The sequence below is a fragment of the Penaeus vannamei genome, chromosome 21, assembly GCF_042767895.1.
Source record: "Penaeus vannamei isolate JL-2024 chromosome 21, ASM4276789v1, whole genome shotgun sequence".
Taxonomy (NCBI): Eukaryota; Metazoa; Arthropoda; class Malacostraca; order Decapoda; family Penaeidae; genus Penaeus; species Penaeus vannamei.
In genome coordinates this window covers 13781608-13793325 of record NC_091569.1, presented here as the reverse complement: position 1 = coordinate 13793325, position 11718 = coordinate 13781608, and the positions used below count along the sequence as shown (strand labels likewise).

General features: G+C 39.2%; 2 protein-coding genes across 2 annotated transcripts; both read left to right on the top strand.

Annotated features, from left to right (window-relative positions):
* The first annotated feature begins 6951 nt into the window (after positions 1-6951).
* LOC138865527 (uncharacterized) lies at positions 6952-7524 on the top strand. Its single transcript, XM_070136214.1, has one exon. It carries the CDS (start codon positions 6952-6954, stop codon positions 7522-7524), a length of 573 nt encoding a protein of 190 aa, XP_069992315.1.
* Positions 7525-8239: 715 nt separating this feature from the next.
* LOC138865526 (uncharacterized) lies at positions 8240-8878 on the top strand. Its single transcript, XM_070136213.1, has one exon. The coding sequence runs from the start codon at positions 8240-8242 to the stop codon at positions 8876-8878; it is 639 nt and encodes a 212-aa protein (XP_069992314.1).
* Positions 8879-11718: the final 2840 nt, after the last annotated feature.

Here is an 11718-nt window from a genome sequence, read left to right as displayed (position 1 = left end):
GAATTTTGATATGCAAATGTTAAATGAATTGCTTTTTATTTTCATTGCTGGTTTTCATTTCGGTGTGTTTCAGTGGTTATTTGTTTTCCAATACTAACTCGCTCCTTTCTTCTGTCTTGTCTTGCAGTAGGAAAAGGCGGTAGATTTTGGCGGGCTTTTCGACACATTTGTCTCCGCGAGTTCTGGTGTGATGGGTGTGGCATCTTTCGAAAATTTGGATGTATCGTTAAAAAAATTCGGATTGCTAGTTTTTTTTCTTGGATTAGGGGGGGGGAGGGTCTACTTTATATTTGTGATAATTGAGTATCTTGTATTTCTCTGAATTCTAACTCTCTCCCTTTTTCTATCTGTCTGCTTGTCTTTCTGTGTATGTCTTGCTCTGCGAAATGGCGGACGATTTTGGCGGGCTTTTTAACACGTCTGTGAAATGAATGTGGCATCTTTCAAAAATGTATATATTTCGTTAAAAAATTATGATTTTTTTTTTTTTGGGGGGGGAGGGGTCTAGTTTTGATCGAAGTCGATGCTTGAATATTTTTTTCTCAATTTTGAGCATTTCTGTCTCTCCCGTTTTATTTCCTTCAACTACAAAATACAGAAAAAAGAAAAGAAAAGAAAATACATGAAAACGTCTTTACCATTCCGCGAAAGTTAAGCTTGTTTTTAATATTTCCTCTCCATCAAGAATGCATGCGACCTTTTTTCTATATATAAAGCACATTTTTTCTGCAACATTTTATTGGAATTTCTGCCATTTTGTTTGGGAATGGTTATTGAAGAAGTATAATAACTTCTACAACGTTAAGATGTACAAGTACTTCCTCTCTGTGTTTTTATTGGCAGAGTCTATCTGAATATCTATCTATTTATATTCACACCCACACACACACACATACATACATCCATCCATCCATACATACATACATACATATATATGTATATATAATATATAATATATATATATGTATATATAAATATGTCATGTATATATAGATAGATAGACAATGATATTTATAATAAGTAATAATAATTATGATAATAATAATAATAATAATAATAATAATAATAATAATAATAATAATAATAATAATAATAATAATAATAATAATAATAATAATAATGATAATAATAATAATGATAATAATAATAATAATGATAATAATAATAATAATGATAACAAAATGATAATGATAATAATGATAACAACAAAAGTAGTAATAATAATGAAATGATGATAATAATGATAATGATAAAAATATACTAATACTTATAACGATGATTATTATAATAATGACAATAATATCAATAATAATAAAGATGATAATGGTAATAATAGAAATTATGATAATAGTAATGATGATAAAACCAATAGTAATGATAATAATTATACCATTGCTACAAACAATGAAAATGATAATGATGTTCATGATATCAAAACATGATAAGAAATAAAACAAATTATTAACAATGTTAAAGATACATTAACGATGTATCATAAATATTAACGATGAAAGAGATAATGATACTGACACTGATAAGGATAACAAAAATGATAATTATGATAATGAGAAGATCTTTATCAGTCACTAATAATCACAATGATAATTCTCATAATAATAACAAAAGCAAATAATGGATGCTTTGTATTGTATTGCCAAGAGACAACAAACCTAATTTTTTTTACGACTAGTAAGCTGCATAAATACACTATCTAGATTCACTTACTCTATTAGGAATATTCGATATTGGGAATCGAGTGAATGATAAAAGAAAAACAAGAAAAAAGGTCAAAATAAAAGAAACAACGCACAGGAAAAGTTAAAATAATGGCGATAAAAAATAAACGGTGAAAATAAACGGGGAAATAAATACAATATCTAGATTATATTAGGAATATTCGATATTGGGAATCGAGTGAATTAAAAAAAAGAAAAAAGAAAAAAGGTCAAGTTAAGAGAAACAACGAATAGGAAAAGGCAAAAAATGACGATAAAGATAAACGAAAACAAAAACAAAACAAAAGAACACAGCGATCGGTTATTCCTAAAATCCAAACTTCGCGCTAAGTCGGCGGCAGCTAAGAGGGTTTGGCACTCGTTGACCAGATGGGCAGAGGATTCTTACTTAAATACTACAAAGCATAAATCTGGAATCCGCATTTGCCGCAGAAAGTAGCTTATAGTAATGCCCCCTTCCCCCCCCTCCTGCCGCATCCCCCTTCCCCCGCCCCTCTCCCCACCCGCTCCTCCTCTCTCAGTGCCTTTTTGGAATTCCCGCGAGACGGTGCTCAGTCCGGTCTCTTTTGAGCGCGCTGTTTCGCTGGCGGGGGAAGGGGAGGGGAAGGGAAGTGGGGGTTAGGTGGGGAGGGGAAAGGGACGGATGCGGTGGGGAGGAGAAGGGAAGTGGGGATTGGTTAGAGAGGTGGGGTTGGGGAAGAGAGGCTGGGGCTAAGGTAGGGAGGTGGTAAGAGAAGGTAAAGCTAGGGTAGGAAAGTGGGTAATGGGTGGGGTTGGGTTAGGGAAGTGGTAAGAGGCTGGGGCTGGGGAAGAGAGGGTAGGGAACTGGGTAATGGGTGGACTTGGGGAAGACAAAGGAGGGGTTGGAGGAAGGGAAGTGGGAGGTGGGGAAGGGTGGGTAAGGAACGGGGTAATGGGTGGACTTGGGGAAGAGGGAGGAGTTGGGGGAAGGAAAATGGAAGGTGGGGAAGGGTGGAGCTTGGGAAGGGAAGTAGGGAAAGGATAAGACGTAAGTAAGGATAGGGGAGATAGGTGGAGCTGAGGAAGGGAGGTGGGGAAAAGGAAAGGCGAATGGTGGAGAAGGGAGAGTGATGGAGAACTGGTTAGACTAGAGAGGGTACTGGGTGAAGGAGAAATGAAAAGGGGAGAGGGTGGGGAACTGGTAGGGTCGGAGAGGGGAAGATAGGGAACGGGGGGGGGGGGAGAAGAGAGAGTGGACTGGAGAAACGGGAAGGAAGGAGGAAAAACAGAATTCGTCCGAGATCTCTCTCTCTCTTTTTCTCTCTCTTTTATTGCCTTGACTCTCTTTTTTTTTTGCTTCCCTCTATTTTATTTCGTAATTTCTCTCTTCCTTGTTTCTTTATTTCTTTCTGTTCTTAACTCTCTAGCAGTTTCTTTATTATTGTTCTTCTTTGCCTTTTTAGTTCTTTCTTTTCATTCCTTTCTCTCCATTTCATTCATTCCATGTTTTTTCACTTTTTTCCTGCATGCCTCTTTTTCTCTTTTTCTCTCTTGCTCCTCTGCTTTATTTCTCCACCATTCTTTCACCTGCCTCCCTCTTTGTTTCTCTCTTCAACCTTTTCTCTGTCTATCGATCAATCTATCAACATACATCCGTCTGTCTGCCTCTCAGTTTCTCTCTCTCTCTCTCTCTCTCTCTCTCTCTCTCTCTCTCTCTCTATCTTTCTTTCTCTCCATCCCTTCTCCCCCCTCTCTCTTTCTCCCTCTCTCCCATCTCTCTCTCTCTATCTCTCCATCTCCCTCCCCCTCCCCCCCCCTCTCTCTCTTCCTCCCTCTCTCTCTCTCTCTCACTCCCTCCCCATCCCTCTCTCGCTATCTCTCCATCTCCCTCCCCCTCCCCCTCCCTCTCTCTCCCTCCCTCCCTCTCTCTCTCCCCCTCTCTCCCTCCCTTCTCTCCCCCTTCTCTCCCCCTCTCCCTTCCCTCCCTCCCTTCGCTCCCCCTCTCTCTCTCCCTCCCTCTCTTTCCCTCCCTCCCCCCTCTCTCTCTTATTTCAAAATACATTGCATTTCAGTCTATTCCCGGCATTAAGCTTATAGCTTGTGGAGGCTAAACAACGAAGCAACCAAGTCCAAATATCATTATGTTCATTAGCGTTATCATTTTAACATTAAGAACGATAATGTTATTAGCGCCAATACTAAAACTTGTCAGACTGCTGTATCAAGAGGGTAATAATTAAAATGATGATAATAATGGTAATGTTAACCACAATGATGGTAATTATACTAACAGGGATAATGGTAATAGCAATGATGATATTGATAATGATGATGATACTAATGATGATGGTGATGATGATGGTGGTGATGATGAAGATAATAACGATAATGATAATGATGATCACTATAGTGATGAGAACAGCAAAAAGGATAATTATAATGATAACACTGATGAGAATAACAATGATGATGTTAATAATGATGGTGATGTAATAATAATAATAATAATAATAATATACTTGATATACTAGCGAGTAGACGACCATGACTTTCTATGGCTAGCTCAGGGACATTCATCTAATTCCATGACACAAGATAAATAGAAAGCAGAAGTGAATGAAAATGAACAATTTCGCACAACACGAGATGTGACTGGTATGTTTTGATGCTGTATATTCAACGCTACATGGAATTTTGATGATGACACAGCAACAAAATATCGATCATTATTCTACAACTTTCACAATCGAAATTACGTAAAAAGGAAATAATAATCCTTATCCGAGTTGAAAATTTGAACAGCGTGAGAGGAGGATATTTTACTATTATTACGAATACTGTTATCATCATTGTGATCATTGTTATCATCATCAATATAATTACGTTATTATCATTATCATTACCATTGCTATTATTGTCATTATCATTCTTAATATTATTATCATTATTATTACCTCCGTTAAGCAGGTTATGTTTTCGGTCGCGCTGGTTAGTCTGTTAATTTGTTAATTGGTGAGCAGGGCAGCTCATTTTTTAAATATTTTTATTTTTCATTTCATTCTATTTTTTTACGAGAGGTATATTAGCCTAACTTAAATTCCATTAAATTATGGTGGTTATCCGGATCCAGAAAAAAAGTTATGGACGGATATTAAAATTTAACCAGAGCTGTGTCTTTGCTTAACTGAATATTCTTTCTGCATCAGTGACCCTATTGCCTTGGCTGAGGTATGCGCTCTCTGAGTCTTTCTAGTTATCAGTATTCTCTTATCATTGTTATTTTAAATATCATCCTCATCATTATTATTATCATTATCATTGATATTATCCTTAATGTTATCATCACTGTTATTATATGGTGAAACTTATCAATTTGTGTTATATTGTTTCGTTTAATCCTTTGAATACTTTGATTTACGTTAATATTCATTCGATTATGTTCAGTTCGATTGAAAGCTGTTTCAGAAATAGAGCAAAAGTTGTATTACAGTCGACCAGGTTATATTCATGTGTTGTTGGAATTTGCATTGATGTGTAATTAATATTATTAATTTCCTAAATGAACTGGCAGGTAAATTATGAAATTTATAATACATACAATCATGTGTACCATAATTTCCCTTTTTAATCTAAATATACATTTTTTAAATATAATTTTACTCAGATATTATCATTTACCCAACATTTTTTTTTTAGGGGAAGTACGAAGTCTGTGCAATTATATATATTTACATGAAAACACCTTTGAGTTGTATATTAATATGTACTGTGTTTTTATGGCATGTCGGAACTGCCAAGTTGTTTTGCTAATATAAAAAAAGAATGCAGCAAAACATTACTACGAGAACCCGTACAATTTACTATGATAAAATAACTATTATTATTGCTACTGTCCGTGTTGATGTTTTTTGCTGTTGACATGAATTTTATCATTATTTTATTGTAGTTATTGTTGTTGTCATTATTATGATCATTATTATCATTACTGTAATCGTTATTGCTATTGTTATTATTGTTGTTGTTGTTATTATCATTATTATTACCATTGCTATTACCCTTCTTATTTTCATTATCATTATTGTAATTCGTATTATCATTATTATTATCATTATCATCACCATTATGAATAATCATTGTTATCAACATAACAATCGTTATTATCATCATCATAATTACTATTTTTATCATTATTATCATCATCGCTATTATCATAATTATTATTGTTGTTAATATTATCATAACCACTATTATTATAATGGTTATCATTGTTAATATTATTATTATCATACTCATCTTTATTATCATAATTATCATTATCATCATTTCCATCAATTTCATTACTACTAATAATGAAATTACAGCTGCTATCATTATCATTATTGTTGTTATTATTACTAAAACTATTATCATTAATATTATTACTATTAATAATGATAGTAATAATAATTATAAAGATATTATCTTTATCAATCTTATTTTTATTACTGTTATGTTAATCACTATTATTACTATCATGTGTAGTCATTATTATTATCATAATTATTTTTTATTAAAAAACAAACAAACAAACAAACAAACAAAAAAAAAACACGAGGAAACAAGGGAACGAGAGAACGCGGAAACAAGGAAACAAGGGAACGATGGCATAAGGGAACGAGGGAACAAACGAACAGGGGAACAAGGGAACAAGGAACGAGGGAGCAAGGAAACGAAAGAACGTGGAAGCAAGGTAACGAGGGAACAACGGAACGAGAGAACGAGGAAACGGTGAAACAAGGGAACGAAAGAACGCGGAAACATGGGAACGATAGAACGGTGAAACAAGGGAACGAAAGAACGCGGAAACAAGGGAACATGGGAACGATGGCACAATGGAACGAGGAAACAAGGAAACGAAAGAACGTGGAAACATGGGAACGATAGAACGGTGAAACAAGGGAACGAAAGAACGCGGAAACAAGGGAACATGGGAACGATGGCACAATGGAACGAGGAAACAAGGAAACGAAAGAACGCAGAAACAAGGGAACATGGGAACGATGGCACAATGGAACGAGGAAACAAGGAAACGAAAGAACGTGGAAACATGGGAACGATAGAACGGTGAAACAAGGGAACGAAAGAACGCGGAAACAAGGGAACATGGGAACGATGGCACAATGGAACGAGGAAACAAGGAAACGAAAGAACGTGGAAACATGGGAACGATAGAACGGTGAAACAAGGGAACGAAAGAACGCGGAAACAAGGGAACATGGGAACGATGGCACAATGGAACGAGGAAACAAGGAAACGAAAGAACGCAGAAACAAGGGAACATGGGAACGATGGCACAATGGAACGAGGAAACAAGGAAACGAAAGAACGCAGAAACAAGGGAACATGGGAACGATGGCACAATGGAACGAGGAAACAAGGAAACGAAAGAACGCAGAAACAAGGGAACATGGGAACGATGGCACAATGGAACGAGGAAACAAGGAAACGAAAGAACGCAGAAACAAGGGAACATGGGAACGATGGCACAATGGAACGAGGAAACAAGGAAACGAAAGAACGCAGAAACAAGGGAACATGGGAACGATGGCACAATGGAACGAGGAAACAAGGAAACGAAAGAACGTGGAAACAAGGTAACGAGGGAACAACGGAACGAGAGAACGAGGAAACGGTGAAACAAGGAAACGAAAGAACGAGGAAACATGGGAACGATAGAACGGTGAAACAAGGAAACGAAAGAACGCAGAAACAAGGGAACATGGGAACGATGGCACAATGGAACGAGGAAACAAGGAAACGAAAGAACGTGGAAACATGGGAACGATAGAACGGTGAAACAAGGGAACGAAAGAACGCGGAAACAAGGGAACATGGGAACGATGGCACAATGGAACGAGGAAACAAGGAAACGAAAGAACGCAGAAACAAGGGAACATGGGAACGATGGCACAATGGAACGAGGAAACAAGGAAACGAAAGAACGCAGAAACAAGGGAACATGGGAACGATGGCACAATGGAACGAGGAAACAAGGAAACGAAAGAACGCAGAAACAAGGGAACATGGGAACGATGGCACAATGGAACGAGGAAACAAGGAAACGAAAGAACGTGGAAACAAGGTAACGAGGGAACAACGGAACGAGAGAACGAGGAAACGGTGAAACAAGGAAACGAAAGAACGAGGAAACATGGGAACGATAGAACGGTGAAACAAGGGAACGAAAGAACGCGGAAACAAGGGAACATGGGAACGATGGCACAAGGGAACGAGGAAACAAGGAAACGAAAGAACGTGGAAACAAGGTAACGAGGGAACAACGGAACGAGAGAACGAGGAAACGGTGAAACAAGGAAACGAAAGAACGAGGAAACATGGGAACGATAGAACGGTGAAACAAGGAAACGAAAGAACGCAGAAACAAGGGAACATGGGAACGATGGCACAATGGAACGAGGAAACAAGGAAACGAAAGAACGTGGAAACATGGGAACGATAGAACGGTGAAACAAGGGAACGAAAGAACGCGGAAACAAGGGAACATGGGAACGATGGCACAATGGAACGAGGAAACAAGGAAACGAAAGAACGCAGAAACAAGGGAACATGGGAACGATGGCACAATGGAACGAGGAAACAAGGAAACGAAAGAACGCAGAAACAAGGGAACATGGGAACGATGGCACAATGGAACGAGGAAACAAGGAAACGAAAGAACGCAGAAACAAGGGAACATGGGAACGATGGCACAATGGAACGAGGAAACAAGGAAACGAAAGAACGCAGAAACAAGGGAACATGGGAACGATGGCACAATGGAACGAGGAAACAAGGAAACGAAAGAACGCAGAAACAAGGGAACATGGGAACGATGGCACAATGGAACGAGGAAACAAGGAAACGAAAGAACGCAGAAACAAGGGAACATGGGAACGATGGCACAATGGAACGAGGAAACAAGGAAACGAAAGAACGCAGAAACAAGGGAACATGGGAACGATGGCACAATGGAACGAGGAAACAAGGAAACGAAAGAACGCAGAAACAAGGGAACATGGGAACGATGGCACAATGGAACGAGGAAACAAGGAAACGAAAGAACGCAGAAACAAGGGAACATGGGAACGATGGCACAATGGAACGAGGAAACAAGGAAACGAAAGAACGTGGAAACAAGGTAACGAGGGAACAACGGAACGAGAGAACGAGGAAACGGTGAAAGAAGGAAACGAAAGAACGAGGAAACATGGGAACGATAGAACGGTGAAACAAGGGAACGAAAGAACGCGGAAACAAGGGAACATGGGAACGATGGCACAAGGGAACGAGGAAACAAGGAAACGAAAGAACGCAGAAACAAGGGAACGAGGAAATAAGGAAGCGAAAGAACGAGGACAAGGAAACGATGATAGCTGACAATATGAATATCAAGGTTCGGCATACAGACACAAATCTAAAAGAATCCTCTTCTAACGCTATTATTATCATTATCTTTATGATTATTATCATCAATATTTTTTTTTGTTATTATCATCATCGTTATCATGACTATTTTTACTATTGTTATTATTATTATTATCATCATCTTTGAGGCGAGTACACTACGTCGAATTTGACCGTCAGTTTATACACTTCTTATTATTCAGACGACTATCTGAAAGGGGAGGGGGTTATGAAGGAAGATAGGAAGGAAGGTAGGAGAAGAAAGGAGTGAGAGAAGGAAGGAGAGTTGATTTTTTTTTTTCTTTTTTTTTTTTTTTTTTTTTTTTTTTTACTTCAAGGAATTTCCATGGGTCTCGCTAAACATTATTATTGCTATTGCTATTATAAGTATTATTACTACTATTACTGTGAGTAAGTTCTTTTACTACTATTATCATTACTTGTAGTAATATTACTTTTATCATTGCCGTTATTATTACAATCGATAAATATAACAATATCATTGTCATCAGTATTATCATCGCTACTATAATCATCATTATAGTTATTATCATTATTATCCCTACCAAGGAAGTTATATTCATGTTAGCGGTTGTTAGTTAGTTTGTATGTTTGTGCATGGGTTAGCAGGATAACTCAAGAAGATATGAACAGATTCTTACCAGAGGTGTGTCTTAGCCCAACTTAGATATCATTGGTTTTCGGTGGTGATGCGGACCATGATTTGATCCAGGATAAAAAAAAAAAAAAAAAAAAAAAAATGCATCAGTTACCCCTAACCGCTTGGCGGAGGTATACGCTCACTGAGGACTTCTAGTTGATACTGCAATTATTGTTCTTATTGTTACCATCGTTATTATTATTGCTATCATCATTGTTACTGTTATTGTCGTTATCATCATTATTATCATAATTATCATTTTTGATATTGTGATATAATGTTGCTAACTGACATTCTGATTTTCAAAATTCGAATACTAATATTAACTGAAAAATTATCTCTCATTATAATCACAATGATCATAACAAAAATTGCAATAATTATAGGAATAATAAGGATGATGATAACGTGATGAAATAATGAACAAAAGGACATTATCGACAATAATTGGCAATACTCTTCACAAATAAAAATGTATGATAACGACGACCTTAAATTTGTGAAAAATGATTATTTATTCTTTTTATTGAACATTTTAATCAAGTTTTCAGCCACAGTCTTTATAAAAAGAAAGAAAGAAAAAAGTCTTTTTTATGCGTGTGTGTACGTTCGTATGTGTGTCTGTTCATGTGTGCATTTATTGTTCTTTCTCATCCTCTGCCTGTCTACTCTCTTTAGCTCTCTCTGTGTCTGTCCTCTCATCTTGATCATGTTTGCTTTCCTCTCCTCCCTCTTTCCTTTCTTTCTCTTCCCTTTATCCCCATTCCATCTCTTTCTCCCTCTCCCTCCCACCTCTTTCTTTCTCTCCTCTGTCCCTTTCTCTTTCTCCCTCCCTCCACCTCTCTCTCTCTCTTTCCTTCCCTCTCCCCCTCTTCCTCTTTCCCTAGAATCTCCCCCTCCCTCCCCTCCCCCCCTATCTCTCCCTATATCTTTCTCTCTCTCACCGTCCCTCTTCTTCTTCCTCTCACTTTCCCTCCCCCTTCTCCTCCCACTCCCTCTCCCTCTCTATCCTCTCTCCCTCTACCACTCACCCCACCCTCGCTCCCTACTCCTTCCCTCCCTCTCTCCCTCCCCCTTCTCTCTCTCCGTCTCTTCCTCCCCCCCCTTCTCTCTCTCGTACGTTTCTCTTTCTCCCTCGCTAATACCCTCTCTATTCCTTACTCTCTCTCTCTCCTCCCCTCCCTCCCTCTCTCCCTCCTTTCCTCTCTCTCACCCCTCCTCCCTCCCTCACTCCCTCTCTCTCTCTCTCTCGGTCCTTCCCTCCGTCTCTTCCTCCCCCCTTCTCTCTCTCGTACGTTTCTCTTTCTCCCTCGCTAATACTATCTCTATTCTTTACTCTCTCCCCCCCTCCCGCTCCCTTTCCCCCTCTCTTCCTCTCTCTCTTCGCCCTTCCCTCCGTCTCTTCCTCTCTATCTCTCCTTCCCTCCCTCCCTCTTTCTCTTTCTCCCTCGCAAATACTCTCTCTCTTCCTTACTCTCTCTCCCCCTCCCTCCCTCTTTCTCTCCCCCCTCCCTCCCTCTCTCGCCCCCTTTCCCGCTCCTTTCCCCCCTTTCCCCCTCTCTCCCTCTTTCTCCCCCCTCCCTCCCTCTTTCTCTCCCCCCTCCCTCCCTCTCTCCCCCCCTTTCCCCCTCTCTCCCTCTTTCTCTCCCCCCTCCCTCTTTCTCTCCCCCCTCCCTCCCCCTCCCCCCCCCCTCCCGCTCCTTTCCCCCTCTCTCCCTCTTTCTCTCCCCCCTCCCTCCCTCTCTCCCTCCCTCTCCCCACTCTCTCTCTCCCCCAGCTATCAACGGGCTCTTAGTGCGGCGCGAATCCACATTTAGGGCAGCAAGTCAGACAAAAGGCCAGTGATTGCCTTGTGCGAGAATGTGTAATTGAACGCTTGCTGAAGGCGGGCGGTGGCAGGGTTGGCTGGGGATGGTA

Coding starts and splice junctions, on each gene's coding strand:
- LOC138865526 (XM_070136213.1), top strand. CDS start 8,240: ATGGGAACGATGGCACAATGGAACGAGGAAACAAGGAAACGAAAGAAC.
- LOC138865527 (XM_070136214.1), top strand. CDS start 6,952: ATGGGAACGATGGCACAATGGAACGAGGAAACAAGGAAACGAAAGAAC.